This window comes from Terrapene carolina, unplaced genomic scaffold (assembly GCF_002925995.2).
Source record: "Terrapene carolina triunguis isolate 2854851 unplaced genomic scaffold, T_m_triunguis-2.0 Scaffold58, whole genome shotgun sequence".
Classification (NCBI taxonomy): Eukaryota; Metazoa; Chordata; order Testudines; family Emydidae; genus Terrapene; species Terrapene triunguis.
The window spans coordinates 31,728,394-31,754,836 of record NW_020664409.1 but is presented as its reverse complement, the minus strand read 5'-3'; the positions used below and the strand labels follow the sequence as shown (position 1 = coordinate 31,754,836).

Sequence of the window (26,443 nt, the reverse complement as noted above, 5' to 3'; positions counted from 1 at the left end):
GATATTAGAGAAACAAAGTGGGTGAGGTGTATACAACAGTGTAATACTGGTGTAATGGTGAGGTAACATCTTTTACTGGGCCAACTTCTGTTGGTGAGAGAGGAAAGCTTGCCTCTTGCACCAACAGAAGTTGGCCTAATAAAAGATATTATCTTACCCACTGTGTCTCTCTAACACCTGACAGTTAGTCAGGGGGAACCAGCCGGATAACAGAAGATAGAAGACTGGCTGACTACAAGGATGAGCATCAGGAATAAGGGGAGGGAAGAGTGGCAGAAAATAAAATGGACCAAGACCGAGGTTTGTGTTGCAGATGTTAGTTGTGCACTGTGCATGTGAAAGAACCCTGCCATAGAGATGGTACAATCCATTTCCCAGTCAGGATGGACCAATATTTAGCCTATTTGTGTCAACAGACTTGCATTTAAATAACTCAAAGCATGACAAAAGCCAGGAAATTCAAAGTTAATGCTAACACTCCTGTCCTTAGTCAGCTATTAAGGAGAAAAGAAGCTGAATGAAACAAGTTAAGGACTGATTCTACAACCTTACACTGAGTAGCATTTATTATTGTGAGTGATCTCATTGAAGATTAATGGCACTATCTGGATGAGTAAGTGCCACTTAATATGAATAAGCATTGCAGAATCAGGCCTTTGGTCCATTGATTTACCTGGTTTTTATTAGTGTAACTGACAAGTTTTCTAGTTATTGTATTTTGTAGCCTGGGGATATTTCGCTTTTCTTTAAATCTTTGTACATTGGCAAGGATAACATCTGGGACCTGGCTCTTCTGAGACTTTGGGAAATAAGCTGGTGCAGAGGGAACTAGTCGGGGAGAAGAGTTATAGAAAAGCAGAGTATAAGGAAGAGCCAGGGAGCTGTAGGAATAACTGATGATTTTATTTGCTCATAATTAGGACTACAGGAATACATCTGAGGGACAAGGAGAAATCAATGTTTAGTTTTATTTTCTCATGCATAATCACTTGCAGAAAGAAGAGTCACTCCTATCTCTCCCCAAACTTTCCTTCCTTAGCTTCACATTTCATGCCTTGTTTAAAACAAATTACTAAAACTTTGCCAGTCCCACATTAATTTATCAGTTTGTTGCCTTTGCTTAGCTGAGACCCTAGATTTGAATACAGGGTTACTACAGATTTGAGGTCAACTTTTATGTCTAGGCAAGCCCAAAGGGGTACAGTATACATGCTAAGTGATAAGATTGATGATGGGCACAAATTTTGTTAAGTTCCTTTGTTTTCTTTCTTAGTCTTTAGTTTGTTGGGTCTGACTCATCTCTCCATTACACCAGTATTACACTGTTGTATACACCTGCCTAAAACCCAGGATTTATGGTGAATCAGACCCACTGTTTGTTTTGGATGGTCATCTGAAAGTTTATGAGTCAATAAGCTACACTACTTCACACAGATGAATAGAAATGTTTCTTAAGATTAATGAAATCAAATTAATTTTCAAATTCCTTTGAAACTCTACGTGAATTCAGTAAATGGCCCAAGGATTGTAGGAATGCTTTTGTTTGTACCCACAACCAGCTGCAAATGTGCCTTGAGATCATATTTCTATTGATTAATAGTGTGAGAGTGAGAATCTGGCCCATTGATGTAAGGTTTGTCAGAGTTTGTTGTGTGGTAGGGTCAGTTAAAGGACTGATACAAAGTCAATTGAAATGAATGGAAAGAATCCCATTGACTTCAGTAGGCTTTGGATCAGGTCCTTAATACATGGTTAGGTTTGCATCTTTACTTCCAACTCTTTCCTTTCATAAAGAGAAAGCTCTAGAATCATTGCTGAATTCACAAAATAGTAAAATATGCTGAAGGAGTATCAGGTGTCCTGACTGTAAGAGTGAGTATACAACGATAAAGTGGTATTAATCTGCCTACTACATATGCTACAGTTTTATGAGGAAATGTTTTCAGATAAAACCAGCAAATTTCATACAATAAGTAGTTTATGACAAGAAAGTGGGGGCAAAGACATATTTATGTATACTGGTATTTCTCCCTGGAATGACTGAAACCCTAACCTGTGTTTTTATACACAGCAGTAGACTTCATTCCTAGCTAGAAACATTCAGTCCCATCTGGTAGATTCATTCCCAGTTAGATAATACCAAACGTATCTATGTAACATACAAGCTACTGTCAAATAGCAGCGAGCCGTCTCCCAGAGACAGCTGTTTCACACAAGGGCTGCATTGTCTGAGAGAAGCTTGTATCATTTTACTTCAAGTGCTGAGGGAACAAGCATTCTGTCAGCTGCCATGGCATTGAAGGAACCTCGCTCACTGCAGATTTTCATTATTTTGTTATCAGGCCAAAAACACACTGCAGACTGTCAGAGTTGAAGGTTGAAAACAAGAGATGCATTCCTTGCTCTACTTACATTTTATCAATTACAAATTCCCTCCTTCTCTGCAGAGTTTGTGTGTGTGTGTGTGTGTGTATATGAAAAAGACACAATTTGCTTCTGAGTTTCCAACAACAAGCTTTTGTTCTCAGCATGAGTGAGCTGGCTACTGTGGCCCTCACCATATGCTTTTATTTGGCTTCAGGTAGAATAGGAAACTCTGTCCTGCAGTGGAATGTCAAACACAATGTCCACAGGAAGCAGCTGTCACATTCAAGAATCGCAGATGACATCACAAAGAAGCCATAACTCACTAATGGTTGTTAAACAAGGTTGCCCCTTTTACCCCCTGTAACCTCCACCAAAACAAGGAAGCGCCAGTTAATAAAGAGGCAGATAAATAATCTACAGGGTATGTAAAATGTAATTTGTACTGTACATGGAGGCAATAGTAGAGCCTCCATAACTCCTACCTTATTCACTCCAAATTAGAATTTTTCCACTGATTGCTACAAATTTAAAAACGTTATAACTAAAAAGACAATGAAATACATCAACAAAGTTCTCACTAAAAGCTGTGTATAAATTAGCCTTATTAAATTCAATTTCCCCACTTGCCCTAGATGAATAATTGTTTTGATGGGCAAGTAAAATATCATTAGGTTTTTCCATTATCATCAGTCATTATGATAACAAGCAGGCAAGTATATTTTGTGATTGGACTGATATTTATTTTTCCCATATATGTATGTGTGCACACACTTTTCACTATAACCCCCACAGCCCAGTTCATGGGTTGTATCATCTGCATACCTACAGGGGGTAATTGTTCCATTCTGGCATGTGTCCTGTGCAAATAAACACTAATAATATACATTAAAGATGAAACCCAACCAAAACCCTGAATCCAAACACTCCTCAAATTTGGGAAGTTTGGATCTGCCGTTGGAAGTTGTGGTTTGGGCTACAGTTTTTTGGATAGGTGGAATGGGTAGTTATATCCTATAGTTAAGGTTTTGGTAACACTTTGTTATAACCCATTTTCAGTTGTTTACTATCTTGCCAAATTATAACCATTTGGTCTGAAATTCTCCATGGTTGGTTTCTACATTGGGTTGAATAGTTTCAGTAACAATAGTTCAGCCATTTCTGATAATGAGGCTAGTGAAAAATAAATAGGTTGCAGTATGAGTGTGCCAAATCTATGTGTTATGTGCCTTGTACTCACATTGTGTAATATTTGCATGTGCAAAATTAGAGGCCACATTCTATTTTTATATATATATTTTGTATATATATATGTGTATATATATATATATATACACACACCTAGTGTGTGAGGGTCACAGAATATGGGGAGCCTGCAATATCTAGAGGACCAGCTCAGTGGCCGGAAATTAGCTGTGCAACTCCCATTTAAGATAAAGTTTATCATATGAGGAGCATTTATCCAGGAAGCTGTGACTCTTGACAGCATCACATATAGTGTAACCCAGAAAAATTATTTCATATGCCAATCCATACACTGTGGATGTACAGTATATCTAAATAAGGCCCATGTATGTCATCTATGCAAATGTACACAAGACAGCTTAATTTCCATCTGCAACCTCTTAGGAACATGGTATTCACGGAAACTATTATGGCCTGACTTTCAGAGCTGATGAGCATCTGCAGCTCCCAACTTCAAATGGAGTTACAGGTACTGGGCACTTCTGATAACCAGGCCTATCATCTGATTATTGTACAGATAAATGGCAAATGGCCTTATCAAACCTTATAGGAGTCAATGGAAAGACTCCTGCTGACTTCAACAGGTTTTGGATCAGGTCTGAAATGACTATTTCTAACAGTGATATTATTGCATTCAGTTACTTACTGTCCTCAGGTAAGTTGTTTTCCTGTTCTTCTCTCTCCATCTGTTGGCACCAGCCCTCCATACGATCTCTTTCTGCCTGAAGAAGCTTCAGAAACCAGTGCCCATCTCTGTGACAAACTGACCTTTGAACAGCCTCCAGAGGATCTTCAGTTATAGAATCAATCCAGGGATCCGGAGGGGGTAAAATTGAAGGATCAAAATCTGTATCAAAGTCGTCATCTACTGCACATGCATGATAATGGTTTCCTGACCCCTGTATGCTAACAGTGGAGGTGCTTGCATCTCGGGAATATTGTCTTGATATTTGCCCAGTGCATGTATTGTCCTCCTGAGGGTCCACTGATATTTCAAAATTCTCATGGAAGTCCAGGTCTGCTTGCACAGCTGCTGTTACACTATTAGATCGAGTAAACCTGCGGAAGCTTCAAAGAACATAAAAACAAAACGCTTAGTGTTAAAGAGATTTTCCTAGACAAACATTCCAATGATAAACTGGAAATACAGTAAAAGATGATATTCTAAGATTCTGTCTCTCCTTGCAAAGACTGAGGGAATGGCTGTCCCTGCTATAGATTTTAAATAGAAAGACCGATTTATCTTGTTCATAATATTTATCAGCATAGATTTTTTTCTTAAAACAAACATTTCCCCCTCCCCCCCCCCCCAAATTATGATTTGAAGTTAGCGTTTGTGATGGTTTTTGGATTGACAGGCCTGGAGACTAGGCCAAGATTTTCAAAGATAACTATTGACTTTGGGTGTCCAATTAGACTAGACACTTTAAAGGAGCCTGATTTTCAGAAAGTGTTGAACTTCCATTCTCTGAATAAGACTTCCTTTAAGATGTCTCAAGTTGGGCACCCAAAAACAGAGGCAGCCAAAATTATTAGTCGCTTTTGAAAATCTTGGCCTGAAGTTCTCTATGCACTAAGCAGGCACAGTCAGAGAAGTGAGAAACCATGCTTCCCCGGTCAATATTATCACCCGTAGATGCCAGGATAGTTCAGTGTCCATGTACATTCAGTCCTTGCCTCTCTGCTGAGATTGCCAATAAGCTATGACCACCAAATTAATTACATAAAGCATTTTTATGACAGTGTGGGTAAGGAAAAGTATTTTCAGCATAAATATTCTATATGTTAATTTCTAATTTACCTCAGTTATGAATAGGTTAATTTACTTCTTCACAAAAAGACATTATTGCAAACTCTCATAATTGTATTGCAAGTCTCACAATATTGTTTTTTAAAGGGCTTCTGGGATTTTCTAATTTCCACCCTCAATATCACAATCTTCTGCCCATATCCGTAATGGCCGCCATCTCCCGTTACTGTCAGCAGGACTAAAGCCACAGGCTACCTGCAGCAAGATGGTCACCATGTCCTAAGATTTGTAGAGGACAGTGAAATTTCCCTCAGCAAATATGGCCTTCGTCTCCTATAATTTATAATATGGGTAAAGCCTGGCTCTTCTGAGAGAAGAAACAGCTGTTTAGTCAGCACATAAGGGCCAGACTGATGGGAGAATATGGAGATACAAGGAATGTGACTGTTGGGGGAGGAGGAACGGGGAGTGTGTTGAGGAAATAGTACAGGAAAGTATGGGGAGTCAGAGAAAGGCCGGGGCAGTAGGCAGACTGAGGCTAAGTCTATACTACATACTAGTATTGATGACGTACGGTACATGTAGCTACACATGGCAGTGAAAAGCAGGCTGTGTTCACAGTGTGGTGTGTAGCTACACATAGCAGTGAAAGACTCTAGCAGCCTAGAGGTAGCGGGGAAAGGCTTCAGCAGCTCTCTGCCACAGGAGCCTTTCACTGCAGGGAGGAAAAGGGTCTGGCAGGGGAAGGAAGTGGGGAAACCCCCCGCTACAGCCTTTCGCTGCTGCAGGGAAGGGCACCAGAAAAAGCTGGTGAGTGTTCCCCTGCTGCCTCTCTGCCAGAGTGTTTTCCTGTGGCAGGGAAAGACTCCAGCAGGAGGGAGGCAGTGGGACACTACATAGGTGAAAATAACAGTGTAGAGAGGGAGGCACAGCTTGGGCGAGCAGAGAGCTGTGTAGGGTATGTACTCGAGTACCTACCCACGGCCTTCTCAGGCACGTCTTTACTTGCCTAAGCCGTGCCTCACCGGGTACATTGCTATTTATACCCATGCTAGGGGGGCCTGCGCATATGTACACTCTGCACTCCCAAAAGAAGCATGCAGTGTAGACATACCTTGAGAGGGGATGCAGCAGGAGAGCCTGAGGGGCAGGAGGCAGACAGAGAGGGCACAGGAGAGTGTGAGGGGAAGAGGCAAACTGAAGGGAACAAAGAGGAGTATAAGGGGCAGGAGGCAGACTGAAGGGTTGCAGGAGGAAACTGAGTGTGTTGCAGGAGAATGTGGCATGGCAGAGATGGTGAATATGAGGGGTTGTAGATTGTGAAGAGAAACAGAGGGAAAAATAGGGGTCAAGTGAATGTTGTGAGTAGGTGAGGTCTGGAGACCTGTGTGGGAGCACAGAGGAAGAAAGTAACTGGGCAGCTGCCTAGCTTACCTCTTTAGGGAGGAGAACAGAGAGAGGTAGATTGATGAAATAAGTAAAAAGGATAACATTTAAATTAACATAATTAGGCTTCAGAGTGAACATCCACCTGCAATGAGTACAGTTCATAGCTCTCCACACTGCTAATTCAGGCTGTCTCCAATCGTGTCTGTCTGTCTGAATCTGCATTAGTTTACACTTGGTTCACAGTCTGACAGTAATCTCTGCAGCCCTAAATTCTTTTGCACAGCTCCAGTGATGCAAAGTAGCCACAGAGCCCCGCCCCCTTAATTAGCCAGAGTTAAGCCAGGTGTACAGCTGCTCTATTGTGGGAGAAGTGCAAAGCAGCAATAGTGTACTGGTGAATCCAGCCCTTAATTTTGTTTAATGTAAACATCGATTCTGGAGTACAAGACGGCAATTGCCTCCTGCTCCTCACTCCCTGTCAAAGAAATTATCTGCTTTCCAAGCAGGGCCGGCTCCAGGCACCAGCGCAGCAAGCTGGTGCTTGGGGCAGCCCACGGAAGGGGGCAGCACGTCCGGGTCTTCGGCGGCAATTCGGCGGCGGGTCCCTCAGTCCCTCTCGGGTAGAGCAGCCGCCGAAGTGCCACCGATCGTGGCTATTTTTTTTTTCTCTTCGCCGCTTGGGGTGGCAAAAAAGCTGGAGCCGGCCCTGTTTCCAAGCTACTGTCAGCTAGCCCAGTTTGAACCCTGCCCTTCGAAGACCACGGCTCTATTTTCAGGCCTAGCCTTCTACGGGGTGGGACTGCTGGAGAGGCACTAGGCTGGATTCAGACCTCATTTTCATTTGTTCTCATTTACATTCTCTTCTTATTACTCCACTGAAGAGTGAGTCCAGATTTACCATATGTAACTGAGAGCAAAATCTGGTCAAGTGTATTTAATCCCTGGTGGAGTGATGGATGGGAGGATGTAGGGGAGAATCTTGCATCATTTAATAGTGACCATCCAGGCAGGGAGCCTCACTGACAGTCTTCAAAGAGAATCCTCTTTAATCCTACTGGAGTAGAAGAAGAATGGCTATTGATATGAAGCTTTGAGAGAGGCACAACAAGACAAAATGGGAGTTGGGAGGGGCTCCTCAATACTAAAACAGACACAGGGATTATGCAGGAAATTGTTAATGATACCAGTTGTCTTCTCAGTAAAACAGATATGTCATATCTGCATCTGTCAAGTTTATTATAATTATAGAGACTTTTTTTACATCATACAACATAATGTTTTTAACAAAACAGCTGCTTTTATGCACTTGCTTTGAAAAAGGTTGTTAGGTGATGCAAAAGTCAGTTATCCAATTAAAGTTTTACACGATAGGCTCCATTTGCACCGACAAACTACAAAATATGACATAGACAGATCTCTTCAGTTTTAGGTATTTATTTATTCTTTAATAAGCAAAACTCTTTCTTCCCATTTTCTCACTTTATATTTCTTATTACTCCCCTCTTCCTGGAGTGGCCACCAACACACACACACCCACACACACGCACACGCACACACACGCAAAAAGAGTTCCCTTTTAGTTGTTCAGTCAGGATCCACAGATAGCAGGAAAATAAAAATAAAAAAGCATTCCTCTTCTAATGATAATTAATATAATGGGACAGCAATCATGGGGGAAAGCAATTCCTTTAATATGGACAGCACATCTTCTCCAGGCCCCTCAGGAGGTCTCTTGTGATTTCACCACAGTTTGCGTGTCTTAGGGCTTGTCTACACTTACAGCGCTGCACCAGTGCCACTACAGAGCTTAGTGAAGATGCTCCTATGCCAACAGGAGAGCTTCTCCCATCAGCGTAGGTACTCCCCCTCCTCGAGATGCTATAGCTATGTCAACAGGAGAAGCCCTCCCATTGACATAGCCCTGTCTACACCAGGGGAAAGGTTGATTTATCTATGTTGATCGGGGGTGTGGATTTTCCACACCCTTAAGCGACGTAGTTATACTGACATAAGTTGGTAGTATAGGCCAAGCTCGAGTTAAATGCTGATATGCTTCTTCTGCCTTAGCATCTGTGCGAACTGAATGACTATTTGCACTGCAGTTAACAGTCTGGCTTTCAATACACAACAAATCCCACATGTGAAAACATCAAGCTCTGCTTACCAGGATGATGTATTGCCAGAGGCATCACATTTTAAAACTTTCAGGAGTACATCCTTCCTGTTTTCAATATGAGCTGGTGCCACCAAACACAGACTCTGCTCAACATATAAAAGAGAATGGCCTACTTTTGCTTGCCTTTGTTTTTATCTAATAAAACAACGCTACGTGCTTGCCTAACTGACTATTCTTGGCATTGGACTGAGTAAAGGTATCTGCCTTCAAAAGAAAAATGACTTGTCAACACAATACAGCATCAGCTTAGAATTAAATAACTCAAAGGCTATGTCTACGCTTAAACTGCCACAGCTGTACAGCTGCAGCTGTGCCACTTCAGCATAGACACTCACTACAGCAATGGGAGGGGTTCTCCCCCTTTGCCATAGTTAATCCACCTTCCTGAGAGGCAGTAACTAGGTCGACAGAAGAATCGGTCCGTCACTAGCGCTTCTGTCATCCGACCTAGCTGTCTACACCAGAGGTTAGGTGAGCTTAACTATGTCGCTCAAGGGTGTGGATTTTTCACACCCCTGAGCAATGTAGCTGGGTTGACCTAACTTTTTAGCGTAGACCTGGCCAAAGAAATACAAATGAATTGAAATGAAAAAGCCTGTAGATGGAAGGCACTGCCTTTGTGCTCAGAACATACGCCTATACAAACTGCCTCCGCTAATGTTTGTTTATTCCTGAAAGTAACTTCTGTCCTCCAGCCATTTCTAAGATGTTCTATTCTTACAAACTACTATCTGTATCCAAAACCTCTCTGCTTATTTAATTAAAATTCCATGCTGCATACATGACTGCACTACAGCAATACAAATAAATAAATAATAATAATATAACAACAACAATAATGCAGGAGAGTTTCTACAGCTAATGTGCAAAGTTTACAATGTCTTTACGCATACAGAGCATCCACAAGTAGTTAAATCTGCTGTCTGGAAAAAAATGCTTTCGTAAATTGCTGACTGTTAGAATAAGGATCTAAAAACATGAACTCGTGGACTTGCCTCTTCCCCTGCTTTTAGATTCAGTGCTTTCATGCTCGTTTGTGCCCTGCAGGCATAAGGTGTAATAATTACAACTTTGGAGAACAACAGGAAATATCTGGCCTAAGGTGCAGAAAAGCATGAAACTGCAGACTGGATAAACCAGTATGGGGCACAATACAGTGTCTGTTCTGAACAGCAACAGCAGGGTCACTCGTTAGCATTCATCTCTCTGCTGCTTCTTTGTGTTTCTTTTGAGAAACATGTTTACATTTCTACTGCAAGAGGTTCCAAAGCATCTTACAGATGTCAACTCACAAAGGCACTTCTAATAATTTCAACTGGCTTCATTATGTACCTATCGGTTCTGTTGTTTCTTGTATTGTGCTTGCCTGCCAAGGTTATGGTGATGCTAACTAAAAAAAGCAAGTTGTGGGAAAGGCTAGCAGATTCAATATCATTGATATGCGTGTATTGTAATGGCAGGATCCTGAACCATATATCTTCAAGATTCATGTCAAACATAGGTAATAGACTAACGGGTCTATCAAGTTATGGAATCTTTTGTTTGTAACTCTCTTTCGTCTACTCCTCTATTGCTGTTCTATGTTATTATGATCTTTTAGAATTGTTCAATGAAACTTTTTCCACTGACAGAATAAGTGGGGACAGACAATACTTCAGATCAGAACCAAGTCAATATGAATCTTAGCACCTTAGCTCAAGTATAGATTGGAGATGCCTCACCTAAAGATCTAAGATTTGAGAAGTTTGACTTGCAACAGAGAAACAACAGACTACAAACATAAAACAATGAAATCCCAATAATTTGCGTTATTTTTATGTTAAAGCGACACAAGCAGGAACCCATGTAAGTTTGTTTTAATGTTAATTCAAGAGCATCTAAGCTAAATTAGAGCCTAAGTGAAAAAGGCAGCATAGGAAGGATTGTGCTCCACAAACTCACAAAAAAGAGAGTAAAAAGAGGGCTCTCTTTCTTTTCTTCTCATAGCATTTATAGTGATTGTAGAGGTCTTGGTCGATTTTTCACATTTTGCTGGAAACATTTTGCTCTGTAATTTAGCCTCTTTAGAATATGTTATTGTTCTATTTTAGTCGGTTAAAACCCCCAAAACCAAAACGGAGATACTATTCCTTAACGTGACAGAGTCTCAGTGTACATAGTAGATAAAATCTAATGTACTAGACAGAGCAGAAGTGTATCCAGGAGAAGAGGGCAGCTTTCCCTGGCCTGGAAAGGTGGGGAGGCACTTATGTGGGCATTTAACACCCCTGTTTTTCCACAGGACAGTATTCTTGGTCTATGAACTATGGCTGCATGTCTCTTACATCCAGCGAACCAATTATAGTATTAACTTCGAATGTGAATGCGAGGTATGACAAGGGCATACCATAGAGACAAAGATGGGGGAGATTGGGGGGATACCATGGAGGCCTAGATCGGGCTGGAGGGGACAATGTGAGGGTAGCAGAGACAGGGAATTACCATCGAGCAGTGGGACAGGCACCCAGCAAGGGCACCGCAGTTGAATCAGTCTAGAACAGTAATAGCGAGGATGTGGGACAACCCTTAAACCTATTCAGCATGGCTCGTGTGGGTGCACTGAATAGTTTGTGCTTCAATTGGTTTGATACAAGTAGTTGAAGCACAAACAATTCAAGTCTCTGGTGTACACAAGGCCCTAGAGGTGGTCCCTTCAGGTGAAGATTGAGTCACAGGTGAAAGGAAAGATCAGGAGAGGAGTAGAGAAAATGTAGGACCACAAAATAAGTGTCCATGACCCTGATCCAGCCTATAAAAATGAAGACAGCAGTTTTGAAATTTCCCCTTAAATGAGTGGGAAGCCAGTAGAGTTATCCGAAGACTGGGGTGATGTAGTTAGCAATTATGGTGGGGGAAAGGATGAGGGGTGGGTGAGTAACTGCAGCCAGTTCATAAGGTTACACATGATCTTTGGACACATGAAAAGGTGGACAAGGCATCTATAATTGAGCAACATTGCAGAGCTGGGGCTTGGGAGCCAGTATGAAAGAATTATGATAATAAAGGGGAAAGAGGACACAGGGTTGGATAAAAAACATAACAGATTTGGACCCAAGGCATTTTTGTATATGGACAACATAGCAGAGATAATGATGGGCATATTTATAAACACAGGTAGTGTAGGAAGAGAGATACGAGTAAAAGAGGCATTCAAGGTCACGTATAGTGGAGACGAATGGAAGTCTGAGGCCTGTTCTACGCTTAAAAATTAGAACAACCTATGTCACTCATGGCTGTGAAAAATTTCATGCCGTGAGTAATTAGGTCAATCGAATAGTTAGGTCAACCTAACTCCTGGTGTAGATGCAGCTAGGTCAATGGAAGATTGTCTCTTGGAGAAATGGATTTATTACAGAAAAAAACCTTCAACTGATGTAGGAAGCATCTACACTATGGTGCTGCAGCTGTGACACTGTAGTGCAGACACTACAAGAGGAGGAAGATGGAAGAGATAGAGCTGTGTGTTGAGGATGCTCCCCTTGCATAAAAGAAGCACTTCTGTTTTTTGAGACTTTTAGATGGAGAAACTGCGACAAATCCTCCTGTTTACTTGGTCCAGACACAGAAGGTGAAGAAGGAGGAGTCATTAAGGAAATAAAAAGACATGGAGAGGTGAGGTTCACCAGTATCAGAATGGTGGTGAAGATTAGAGGGTAGCAGTAAGATGACCAAGGGGGACAAAGTAGATAGAATGAAAGAGAGGGCTGAGAAATTATGGACCTTGTAGAATGCCATAGGGGAGGGCTCTTGATGTAGAGGGAGGCCAATTTTGTTGCTTCATGACATACGTTGATTTGGCTGGTGCACAAAGAAAATTATTCAATTAATATATTTATCCTTTTAGAGTCAGTCTTCTAGTGTATTTTATCTTTCAGTGTCCTGGAAGATGATTTCTTTAACAGGTTTATTTCTTTGTCATGTATCCATCTGAAATGGGTTCTCTGTGTTTCTGCAGATGTTGTTGTTTGGGGCCAGGAAGAATGCACTCCATTTACAAGTCTATTCCTTTAAGAGATATTCATTAAAAGTCCTCCCGCTGTGTTACCAAAATGCATAGGAATCCAAATTGTGATGATAAGCTCTTTGTGTCTTGAGTGCACTCATTTTCTGACTATTAGGTTGCTGTCTTTTATCAGTCAGTTCATTTCTGGAAGTACATGATGGATTACTATTTGCCATTCTGCTCAAAACAGCAGCAGTCTCAACTTTATCAGCAAGGAATCCCAAAACACAGCTGTCCTTAGGTAATGCAGAAATAATGCTATCTCAGTATAGACCTTGACAGGCAAATCCTATCTCTTGATTTTGCTCTCTAGAACAATAAAAACAGTAACAGAAATAATACTGCTTAAGTAAGGTATTTACCATCAGTGGTTGGCTTATTTTGGACACTTATTTCTTTTGTCCTTGGGGAGGAGTTAAGTGGCTGTCATCACCTATTTAAATGCGCTAATTTACTTAACACTAGGAAAGCGGTGGGGGGTGGAGACTCAGGATGCGTATGTAAAGGAATGTCTTCCAGAAAGAGATGTTTTAACAGTTAATGAGGGCCTTGCTTAGCAACAACATAACAAGGTCACTACAGTTCACATTTCCCCTCTGAAGTCCCCTTAACCTTTTAGAACCACAACAGAAATGCTCAGGTAGAAGATAATGACAGTCTGGTCTATTTAACAATAGTGTAAACAATAGGTGATTTGGTTATCATCTTAGCAAATGCGCAATAGTCAAATATAGAAAATTAGTGCTAAATACTTTTCTGACCCACTCTCTACTACTGTCAATGGGCCAAATCCTGCAGACTGTAGGAAGGTGCCAGGCCCCAGTTGGAAGTGGTTCATATTTGCTGGGGGGTAGAGGGGAGAGTCTACAGGGGGACTCTTCTCCCACTGCCTGGAATGAAGCAGTGCTTCACAGTGGCTCTATGTTACTGCACAGTGGCTTTTGGGCAGTGTGGCCCATCGAACCACAATTACGCCAGCCAAAACTCCCCAGTGAAGGGGGATCAGAGGGACTGTGTGTCCACCTCTGCAGCTGTGGCAGTAGAGCTCCTCCACTGGTGCTCCATGTCCTGAGAGGAAGGAAAAAATTCTGCCCCTCACCCAACCCTCATATAAAACCCATTGAGTCAGGTTTGTGCAGGGATCAGGATTTGCCCTATAGATGAAACGTAGAAAGTAAAAGTCCCTTGGGCAATTTCTAGACAGAGAATGGTCCCCTGAAGTGTGCTCCAGGAAGGAAAAAAGCATAAATGCCAGGGGTGGGCTTCTTTATTTTTATTTCAAGCACTAATTTAATAAACAACTCTAGAAGAGATTCACATTTTATAAACTGACGTTTTACTTTAGGTGTCGCAAAACAATGGGTTAAAAAAAATCTCACTGACGGATAATTACTCAAAATTTTATGAGGAATACTTGTGGCACCTTAGAGACTAACAAATTTATTTGGGCATTTATTTATTTGTTAGTCTCTAAGGTGCCACGGGTACTCCTCGTTCTTTTTGCTGATACAGACTAACATGGCTACCACTCTGAAACCTGTCAAAATTTTATGGCTCTCTAAAGTATATAATGTTTTTCATTTAACTCTCCTACCATTCCTGAAAAATCAGCACCTGAAAAATATGCGACACAATGCTGAATCATACTCAACTTTCCAGCACAGCAACCCAACAACAGCCAATCCAGGAGGTGAATTTTATCATGATTGCAGGCACTCATGCACTTCAGCTCCATCCCCTGCTTAACCTATTTGTTAGAGAGACAAGGCGGGTGAGATAATATCTTTTATTGGACCAACTTCTGTCTCTTTCACCACCTTATCTCTCTAATATCCGGGGATTGACATGGCTACAACAACACTGCATATTACCTATCTGTTGTCCTCTTGTGAACAAGTAGGGGGATGAAATGTACAAGAAGCCAGCTTTTGGCTTGTATTCATGTACCCACTAATGTAAAGATGGTGCATTTAATTCTAGACTACTAGCTTCAATACTAGCAATACATATTGTCACTGTATTGGTCAACAGAGCAATAACACAGTATTATTTTTGCAGTATTATTTTTGAAGTGGTTTACAGATATTACTTTATAATTAATCCTCACAGTATAGGCAAGAAAATATTACTATCCATCTTTTACCGGTAGGGAAACAGAGGCAGACAAATTAATTGACTTGTCAAAATCCCCCCAGAGATAATCTCAAATCCAACAGTAAAACTCAGGCCAGCCTGATTCCCAGTCCTGTGTTCAGACCATTAGACCACACATCTGTGCTCAGCTGCCATTCACCTATGATTTCAGACTACAGTGTTTTACTGAGAGAGATAATATCAACAGAAATTATCTCCTATGGCAAGATTCATATTATTTTTAAGTGAGATTGTTTTGTTTGTTTATCTTTTTAGAAAAGATTTTCAAAATGTTTTTATACCTTTTAAATTATGACATTCCAAATGAACATGCATCACTTTTAATGTAATTGTAAAACAGGAACATAATGAATTGTGGAAACATATACATGCTTTACCTTCAGGTACCTTTGTTCATATTTACTTTTAAAAATACTAAATGTCATAAAAACTCAAAAGGATGCTGTTTGCATGCCAGGCTCTTGGATATTTGGTCTCACTGGTCTGATTTTGTTTTGAGATATTTTTATTAAGGCATGAAAGAGAATATTGTACATGTGCATTCAGAAAATCAAATGAATGTTTACTCACCACTTCTCCTCCTCTACTTGAACTCCTATGGATTGGAACTTACTGGTTGCTTTATTTTCACCTGGTTTGGTGGATTCTTCAGCATCATCAACCTGAAGAAATAACCAGATATAAATAGAATGTATTTTTAAAAAAGATATTAAGGCAGCTGAATCACTTTACTTATTATTGTCTTAATTACCAAGGACATACACACATGGCTGGTACCATAACTACATTCATCTGCTCAGATAGTTTGTGTGCCAAATGCTATGCACATTTATAATGTTATTCAAATAATAGTATTTTGTGCTAATTTATATATATTTTTAAGTCAATGATGGACTCTCAAAATGCAGATGAAGTTTATCCAGTGTATTACAGATGCTGATTATTCTACAACACACTTTAATTAGCGTGAATGTGAAGTGATGTTAAAATTACATTTTTAAAGGAATTTGTTTTATTTAAATGTTAGGGTTCTGGAACTGACTATTATAGATACAAGATTTAAAAGAAAATGAAGGTTACTTACTTGTAACCCAAGTTCTTTAAATGACTCTGCACCAGTCAGCGCATTACCCAGAAATGGGAATATTCAGAGCACTCAAAGAACTATCAACTGCTCTTTATTGATGGTGTTATTTTATTGCTCTCCATGTTCATGCATGCAGATATTCATCATAACACATATTCAGTGACTTCATATGACTCTCCTAGTTTAGCTAGGCTTACTTTACAAAGTAAATTGAAATTAAAATTCAATCACAGGAGATTATCCATTGACCCAGCAGGATTGTAAACTCTTCCGGGATTGGGCAGTGAACATCTTACTCTATGTGTCTTCTCATGTTGAGAAGAATCTTCCTCTGGAATTAGTGCCACTGTAATCAATGGGATTACTCATGATGTACGGGACTGCTCAATGTGCACAAATATATGTAATAGAAATTCTACTGTCTACACCAGGACTGCTGACATTTCATAGCTCTGCTTTAAAGGCCTGGTTAACAACAGCAACAAAATTAAAGCAACCTGCCACAAAAATGTTTCCTTCTTTCTGACAACAGTTGACTTTCCCTCTAAAGTTACTATTACTTGAGATTTGGGTGAGTAGTAGACCCGGATCAGTGAAAGGTTCAAGGTGCAATATCTCTCAAAACATTTAAGGGAGCATCTCAACACTGTTGCTTGAGACAGACAAGTTCACTGGACACTGTTATGGTTTATAAGTAACTAACATTCCCACTGTATTTTCAATATGCCTGTCACACTGTGTATAAGGAATATAATTACTTGCAATCAGTATAGGTCAATATTTTAGGGGAAAATTTCAAAGGCACAAACAACTGCCAGTTGTGCCTTTGAAAATCTCCCCCTTAATGGCTACTGCAATACAGTATTAAATTCAAATGTATTTTACTTACAGCAACAGTGATTTTAAGAATGGATTGGGAGACCCCTAGACGTCCTTTTAAGATTAAGGATTACAATACTGTTGTTAATTCAGGTTTCCTCCAATGTAATCCACATAGATTTTTTTGTTATTATTCCAATAAGTTTACTTCTAGCTTTGTAATTTTTTCTCCTGTAGGATGGTCTTTGTCACTGAAATGAGGGACACAGGGCTAGACTGTGCCATTGCCTTATATGACTGATTAGGGGAGTAAGAAGAATTAAGGGCTCCCCAGCTTGTTCAGCCTATCTGGATCTTGGTTTCAGGTCTAGTGCTGAGCACAGGCCCAGGTATCTGGATACTTCCTCCTGCAAGCAAGTGGGTAGGGAGGAACTAAGGGTACAAGGGAAGCAATAAGCTGCATCCTTTCAAGGGCTGCAGAAATTTAGGGCTGGTCTACACTACAGCGGTAAATCGATCTAACATACACAACTTCAGTTATGTGAATAATGTAACTGAAGTCGACGTAATTAGATCCACTTACCGCAGTGGCTACACTGTGCTGTGTCGATGGGAGAACATCTCCCGTCGCCTTCCCTTACGCTTCTTGGGGAGGTGGACTACACAAATCGATGGCAGAGTGCTCTCCCATTGGTTTAGCCTGTCTTCACCAGACCCGCTAAATCGACACTCGCTGCATCGATTGTAGCAGTGCCGATCCGGTAAGTGTAGACATGTCCTTACTCTCCACACCCCTGAGCATAAGGATCTGGTGGGCTAGAGCCTGGGTGTGCAGGGCTCCAGGTGACTGACACTTCCATGCCACCACCTGGCAGCCACAGCACAGCCAAGATCACTGCACTGTAAATCCTGGGAGATGAGGCACCACAGGATGTGCCAGCCATGGGAAACCTGAATGGCAGCACCCCCTGTGATGCTGATTGGTTCATGTGCCACTATTTAAGCATGGAGGGGGTCCCAGGAAGCTGTGTGTGCAACAAGGCCGATCCCCGACCTGCTGCTGAGACAGACCCTGCCTTGTTCCTGCTTCCATGCCTTCTTCTTGATCCCTGTTTCCTCGCCTTGTTCCAGTCCTGTCCCAGCCTTGCTCCTGCCTTGAATCCAGCTCTGCTCTTGCCTTCCTTCACTCCAGGTAATCTGGATCCAATTCCTGGTTCTGACTCGGGTTTGAATTCGGTCTCTGAGTCTGGTTCCAATCCTCGATTCTGTTTACCAGTCCCTGACTCCTGCTCCGACTGCTAGGCTGGACTGCCAATAACCCAGTTTGTAATAGATTGCACAGACTGCCTCTGATCCCCCCCCATGGATGATGTCCCAGTAGTGAGATGGAAGGGATGGGCCTCCTACTGCCTGGCATACCACACAGGTCACCAGATCCACAGAAGCAGGTTGTCTGTCTCCAGACCGAGATTCATGCTCTGCGGGCAGTAGTGATGCAATTTTTGGCAGAAAACCAAGCCCTCTGCGAATTAGTGGGCCGCTCGCAAGAGAAGAACGTTACATTCCAGGCATGAATGGTGGCTCAACCACTCAAACAGGGGCCTGTGGTGCTTCGACTCAAACGCCTTGATGGAAACTGCCAAAAATTCAGGGGATTCCTTAACTGGTGCCATCTACTTCAGCTTCTTCTCTGAGCATTGCCAACAGATCTGCCTATGCATCGGCAGCGATGAATTGTTGGATCTGGGAGCCCATCCCAAGCAGCATCAATCCCTCCCTTGAACGAATCCCAGATTGTGGCAGCTGGCAAGTGGGGACCACCCCAGCTTCGATCTCCCACATTCCTGATAAATACCAATATTATGCTGACATTTTTCAAAAAAGAAATCTAGACACACTACTTATGTACTGGGATTATAACTGCCCCATTGACCAAAAGCCCAGGGTGAAAGTCCGTTATGACTGAATTTACGCAATGTGTTGATTACTTTGTGTTGAACCAAAACCGATATTCCCTGCCTCTAATCTCAGAACTATTGGATCATGAGCAATCTGTATGGATTATTCACCACAGAGGACCTAGTGCATATCTACAAGTGGGAGACCATCTTCTGGACCCGTTATGGCATTTTGAATAGTTGGTAGTGCCATTCAGACTAACTAATGCACCTACAATCTTTCAACACTTTGTTAATAATGTGTTCAGAGAAATTCTGGACCAGTATGTAGTAGTCTACCTCAACGATATGCTTGACTTTTCACAAAACCATGAGCAACACAAATGCCACCTTAGGTCTGTCCTGGAGAGACTACGACATCATGGCCTGTACGCAAAATTAGAGAATATACCTTTGACCAAACTTCCAGAGTTTTTGGGGTACATCCTCTCCCCAGAAGGCTTTAGAATGGACCCCCCAGACTGATCAAGAATCGGGACCAAGAGGCAACATTTCATGCAGGACAGAATAATTTATGTTGATGGTTGCATATAAGTTCTGCAGTTGGAGGTGCTGTAACTGTATCACAATAACCCCCTAGCAGGCCATTTTGGGTGCCTCAAATCCCACTGTCCAGCCTCCTGCTTCTTTTGGTGGCCCTGATGTGGGCTGACGCTGGAGCTTATATTCACTTTTGCGACTTGTGTACCCATACTAAGGTACCACACACTAAGCTGCTCGGCACCCCTGTGACACCAGAAACCCCATCCAGGCCATGGGCTGCTGTCACCATGGACTTCATCGTAGAACCCTCTGAATCCAACAGCTACATGGCAGTACGAACGATCGGGGATCAACTGACCAAGATGGCACATTTCGTCCCTTGTGACCATTTGCCCTCAGCCAAGATGACTGCTCAGTTCCTAGTAGTGCATGTCATTCACCTCCATGCGTTTCCTGATTGCATCAAATCAGATCAAGGACCACAGTTCATCTCGTGCTTAAGGTGCAAAGCCCTCCAGTTACTAAATGTCCACTCCTCTGTGTATCACCCCCAGACAGCTGGCCAGATAGAGAAGGCGAATCAAGTGTTAGAGCAAAATCTATGATGTTTAGTTAACTATCACCAAGAGGACTGGTCCACCTCCTGCTTCTATGCTGAATTTGCATACAACACCGACCATGCCTCCACTGGGCAGAGCCCCTTTTTTTGCAATTACAGGTGTGATGGATTGACATTATCCTGTAAAATCCTGAACTTTATAGAATTAAATTAAACTTTACTGAATGAAGTTAAACCTTACTGAACTAGGGTTAATATCTTTGGAGTTCATTGTATTACAAATGCAAATGTTTATGTACTATTGTAAGATTGTATGGAACTTCTTTAGTACAAAGACAAGATTAATGCAATTTCTGGAAGTTCAAAGGTCGTTTTGGAACAATATGGGTGAAGTGGATTTTCTTAGGAAATACCTTGAGATGAAGGGAATGCAAATTCTCTCCCTGTGAAGCGAAACTTTTCTAAGATATGGCTTGGGGAGAGAGACCTTTTGTAAACTAACTGCTTCTGGAAACTCCAGTTCAAAGACTCCTGAACTGTACAAAAAAGGAAACTGAACATGTTATGAGTGTGCCTATTCTGAGCTGAAGCTATGATGAACTTTTAACCACAAGGAATTCCCTAGGGTAGGGTATTAAAAGAGAACACTTGCCAGAGACCATGTGAGAGTTGGAATGGTCTCTGGTAAACTTATTAGAATGGGTTTAGGTCCTTTTATTTTTTTAATACGTTTTCTCTGTAATGCTTTGTACCTTAAGAAAAAAAGTAGGCTTGCCTAGAAAGAACTGTGGGGTAACTTACAGCTGTAGCAACCGCACTGTATTTGTTTCTCAAGAGAAAGCACACAGGTATCCTTGGGCAAACTGTCTTTGCAGGGAATTATACAGTGAAGACAAGGTAACTATCCAGCCTGGATATACCTGGGTCAGAAGAGAGACACGTGTCTCCATCCAAGAGAAGAAACACCTGGGGATCTGAAAGCCAAGAGAGGGTACTCTTGCTGAACACCTGAGGGGACATACAGGCACAGTTGCCCTAAACTGTGCCAATGGGTTCCCTCTCCAATTCTACCCCGTGTTACTGACAGCCTCCCTGAACTCGGCTGGGGCAGACTTGGTTCGGCAGATTCGCCACTGTCAGAAAGAGGTAAAGGGCCACCTTGAGGATGCTAAGGCGGCCTAAAATGGCACACAAAGCACCAAAGACAGGAAGCACCAACCTTTCCAGTTGGCCAAAAGGTTTGGCTATCTGTCAAAAATCTCTACACAAACAGGCCATCTCACAAACTAGACCATCAATTCCTTATCAAATCTGTCAGAAAATCAATCCTGTTACTTTCAGGCTCCACTTACCTAGGTCTCTCAACCTGCACCCTGTCTTTCATATTTCCCTCCAAAAGCCATACATGGTAAACCCATTCCCCAACCAGATGCAGCCACCGTCCTGCAAGTTCCGGTTCAAGACCATGAGGAATATGAAGTCCATGCCATATTGGATTCCAGATTGAAATTAGGCAGGCTGTGGTACCTCATAGACTGGGACAGCTATGGTCTCAAAGAACAGTCCTGAGAGTAAGGTCTACAACCCAGAACAGGTTGAGAGTTTTCACAGGGAACACCCAGATAAGCCTGGCCTAGCGTCGATGACCCAGGGGACCTGAAGTGGGAATGATATAAAGATCTGGTGAAGTAAAGCCTGAGTGTGCAGGGCTCTGGGTGACTGATGCTTTGATGCTGCCACCAGCAGCCATGGCAGGGCCACGAGCAATGTGAACCCTGAGAGACAAGGCATCACTGGAAGTACTGCCCATGGCGGACCCAACTGTTCTTCTTAACCTCCGAAGATAGGACAAGAAGCAATGGGCTTAAATTGCAGCAAGGGCGGTTTAGGCTGGACATTAGAAAAAACTTCCTGTCAGAGTGGTTAAGCACTGGAATAAATTGCCTAGGGAGGTTGTGGAATCTCCATCATTGGGGATTTTTAAGAGCAGGTTTAACAAATACCTGTCAGGGATGGTATAGATAATACTTAGTCCTGCCTTGAGTGCAGGGGACTGGACTAGATGACCGCTCGAGGTCCTTTCCAGTTCTATGATTCTATGATTTCTATGATCAACGGAAAAACCTCTTCTGTCACTGTAGGAAGCCAGTATGGCGCTACAGTGGCATAGCTGCAATGCTGAAGGTGTGCCACTGTAGCGACAGTAGTGTAGACACGTCTTCTGTCACAATTCGATCCAGGGGCTGCTCCCAATTCCACACCACATGCAGCCTAAAGTCTCAGCCTTGCCCATAGTAATTAGATAAACCAAATAAGACCTACATACTGGAAATCTGTGTGAGACCATTCATGTGCAAACTTCATCTTTAGGAAAAGACTAACCACTTTTTCCAGGGGGAGGAGGGTTGGTCAGTTTGAGGACACTGCCCTATTTGCTTGGGATTTATTTTCCCTGCAAAAACCAGAGTTGAGTCTTAGTTGACTCCAACCCAGACTGTCTTGTTCTAACAGCATGAATGAAAAAGTAGATAGTGATTATGAGTATGTCATACTTCTACAGTCATTATTTTAAGGGATACATGAGAGAGATTAACAAAAAGAGTTAGATCAAATCTAAAATGGCAATATATAGCTTATTTACATTTCTCTTTTCCCTAAGCTTCAACTGAGTGTGGTTGGATTAGTTTTCTTGTTTCATTTCACTAGAGGTAACAAAGTTTAATTTATTTTAAAACAGGGCAAATCAGAGGGATCTTATCCTGTGCTGAGATAACAGCTAAGTAGAACAATGCTGCCTCATTCAAATGACTAACCGTTGTTTCCAAATGCATGAATAAGCAGTGACAATTCAGCCAAGCTGGCTGAAAATATTTTTCTGGTGATAGTGTAGTGTAAATCATTGTTTTACAGATTCTCTTTCAATGATATCATTGACCCCTGCTGTGATATGATTCATAGGTTTCTGCTCATGTGTGCAATTTAACAGAGCTGAATAATAAGTAGCAAAAAGACTCAAGAAATCCTTACATTTGATATATTTAAAATTAATTAGGAAAACATCACCAGCAACACTGAGAATAATTAAATACTACTGAAATCTCTACAGTCACCTGACAGAAATGGGTAACTAACCAAAAAAGGGATTCAAAAGAGAAAAAAATGGACCACTCCATAAGTAATACAGAAACCCACACCAACAAAAACAGACACTTATCTGCTACTCAAAAACCTATACTTTACCTGTATTCCAATGGATAAACATCTGTTTTTCTTGAAGTGATCCTTCTTTCTGTCTTCTACACCAACGGTGGAAATGGTGGTGGTTGTGGTGACAGTTGCATTATTGTTGCCTACATGCTGACTTGCAGGGCCATGGATCTGTGCATTAGCAGCCTCAATAGCAGCAGTTAGGGCCTTCATACTGTCCAAGCTTTCTGTAGAGTTACTAAGTCCAGACTGACTGATGATATCGCCCCTTTGTCCCTGCCCATCCATGTATGCATCTTGGGCAGACTCTGTGCTGCTCTGGGCTGTGATGGAAATAAAAGGTTTTGTGGTGGTTCTTGGTGGAACAGGAGGTGGTGTCTTCTTATACGTGGTAATGCAGGATGACACTGGAAAGAGTAAGAAAGACTCTGACTTACATTTCGGTTTTCACATTTTAGCAGCAAACCAATGGGGAAAAGAATGGATTCCAACCATGCAAAGGTCACTCTGTATAGGGGGTGGGGTGGGGTGGGGTGGGGTGGGGTGGCGAAGGTGAGGAGAGCCCTGTACATCAACATGCCGCAGTAGGCTCCAGTTAGAAAGCTGCATTACCCTACTTAATATTTCTACTCATTCAGATGTGAATCACATGATTATCAATACAGGGGTTGGAAAAGACACTGACATCTAGTCCCTCCTCTGCCAGTTTATTATTTCTTTCACTGGATTTTTCTATTAATTTGTGTAAGTCCAGACTTTAAATGAGTCAAGCAATGGGGCTTCCTCCAAAATGGCATGGTTTTTAAACAAGATTAACAGAGATTGGCTCCCAGACACTCACTCTGGCTAAACTGTATTATATGCAAAGTTTTACTGAAGCCAGGTTCTCTCTCTCTCTAGGTATTTTTACTGTACTTATCACAGTGGTATCAGTATACCATGTTTAGGCCGAATTTTTAAACAGTTCTTTGGACAGTGAAGACAGGAGCTGCAGCTACTGCATTTGAGGCCTGGTCTGCATTTAAAATTTAGGTCAACACAGCTACACTACTCAGGGGTGTGAAAAATTCACACACCCAAGTGCCATAGCTATGCCAACCTAACTCCGGGTGTAGAGGAAGCAAGGTCAACAGAAGAATGCTTCTGTCGACCTAGCTACCGTTTATCAGGGAGATGGAAAAGCTCTTTCCATAGCTATAGGCTGCATCCATGCTATGGGATTATGTCAGCATAGCTACAGAGCCACAGCAATGCCACTACAGTCCCTGTAGTATAGGCCTGGCCTAAGAAAATCAAAGAGCATCCTTAGTTAAAGTCTGTTACCACTAATTATATGAAAACCTATGTCTATGCATCTGAATACAATAGATGTCTCATTCTATGCCAGAGGTCCTCAGGTCTCTTTGAAATATTTATTAAACATGAAAAATAACTGTAGAAACCACTTAAAAAAAAACATATTGCCAACTGTTATCACAGCTTTCTCCTGTGCTAATGACGGCCCCAATTTTGCAAAGATTTATGCACTTCTTTAATTTTACACACTGTGAGTAGTTCTATCAGTCTTTGCTGTATTGGGGCCTATAAAGAAAGACCATGGTTCATTGGGACTGTGGCGCCCTGCTTTTCAGAAGGTCAGACCACTTTTATTCAGGTGCCTGAATATGAATTTGGAAGCTTAACTTTAGGTTCCCCCAGGTTTGAGAATTTTGGTCTGTGCATACAAAATTAAAGAAATAAATAAAAATCTATCCTCAAAGGCCATTTGGCTGCTCTGTATTAGTGAAATCCTGGAATGCTCTAAAATGAGAAAAAAGCTTATTAGGAACCAAAACCCAATGAAGCAATATTTTATTTTAAAGAAAATAAATACAGGCACTAATCTGTGCATAGTTCAGATGCAAACATGTTCATATACATTCTTATTAACAACAATCACAAGACAAGAAATGACTTATCAGAGCCTCTTAATTGGCAGAAATCTGTGCCACCCACATAAAAGGTAACTGTACTACAACTGTTCTGCTGCCTGTTTGCACTATATGCTTCTTGAGCCAAAGCCATTATGGTATTAATTTGGCTAACCCAGATCCACACAACTCATCTTTTTGATGGCTGTATGAAGGCATTTTCTTTTCTGTGGAGTAAAAGGCATCACCAGGTCATGAAATCATATATGGATTCCAGTATTTCTGATAATATGTCTGCAAATATAAAATTCTCATCAGTAGATTCATCAAGCACGTGAAATGAGGATGGAAAAAGAAAAGCTCACTGAAGTAGTTAGGGTTTTGAAAGTGTAATAAAGCAAACTGTGATTGGGGCTGGTCTTCACTACGGGGAGTCCAACACCGCTGCAATCGATGCAGCATGGATCGATTTAGTGGATCTAGTGAAGACCTGCTCAATCAACGGCAGAACACTCTCTGGTCAACGCCATCCAGCTCTCCGAGAAGAGCAAGGGAAGTCGACCCAGAGAGCATCTCCCGTCGAAGCAGCGCAGTGAAGACACCGGGGTAAGTCAACCTAAGCTACGTTGACTTCAGTTGGAGTGGAGCTTATTCGTGGAGCTGGAGTAGCGTAACTTAGGTCGACTTACCCCCGTAGTGAAGACAAGCCCTGATTTATGATGTATCCACCAGAAACAACAAATTCTTTGTGGGATGGAACCAGTGTGGGGGGAATGAATAAAAACAAGCTCCTAATATTTTAAAAACAGTGCATTTAGTAGTTTCCTATGTGAACTAAGGTCTGGTTTAAACAGCCCATGAAAAGACAAGTTGGTGGTGCAAAAGAAAAGGTAACAATTTCTGAACAGGACTGAATATTGTATAACTCTTGACCAGTTCTGGAGCAGCCAAAAGCAGCATGGCATTTATGATGCAAAACCTACTGATGTTCAGGATAGTTAACTGCTGTTGATGAAGCAGATGCAGATGGACTTAAAAAGAATGATGGAGAATGTGGTTTGGGTGCTGATGAAACACATCTGCATCAGAAGTGACTGAGCTGATTAATGGCCAGGGGAATGTCCTTGGAGTGTTAGTGGCAGTACTTTGGACGATCCCCCCTGGAGGCACAGCAATTTGCACTTCCCTGTATGGAGTTGTCAAGGCTGGATCCCCACTTTGAACTTTAGGGTTCAAATGTAGGGGCCTGCATGAAAACTTCTAAGCTTATCTACCAGCTTAGCTTTGGTCCGCTGCCACC

General features: G+C 41.8%; 1 protein-coding gene across 4 annotated transcripts in view; it reads right to left on the bottom strand.

The window, feature by feature from the left end:
• The window catches only part of DLGAP1 (DLG associated protein 1), a 208,058-nt gene that overhangs the window by 12,009 nt on the left and 169,606 nt on the right, over positions 1-26,443 (bottom strand). For all 4 annotated transcript variants that reach the window (XM_026647331.1, XM_026647330.1, XM_024212136.1 and 1 more), the window contains 3 exons: positions 23,267-23,640; positions 15,691-15,782; positions 4,256-4,677 (listed from right to left, as the gene is read on the bottom strand). In XM_026647331.1, the coding sequence (XP_026503116.1) occupies positions 4,256-4,677; positions 15,691-15,782; positions 23,267-23,640 (888 nt within the window). The remainder of the gene's footprint in view (positions 1-4,255; positions 4,678-15,690; positions 15,783-23,266; positions 23,641-26,443) is intronic.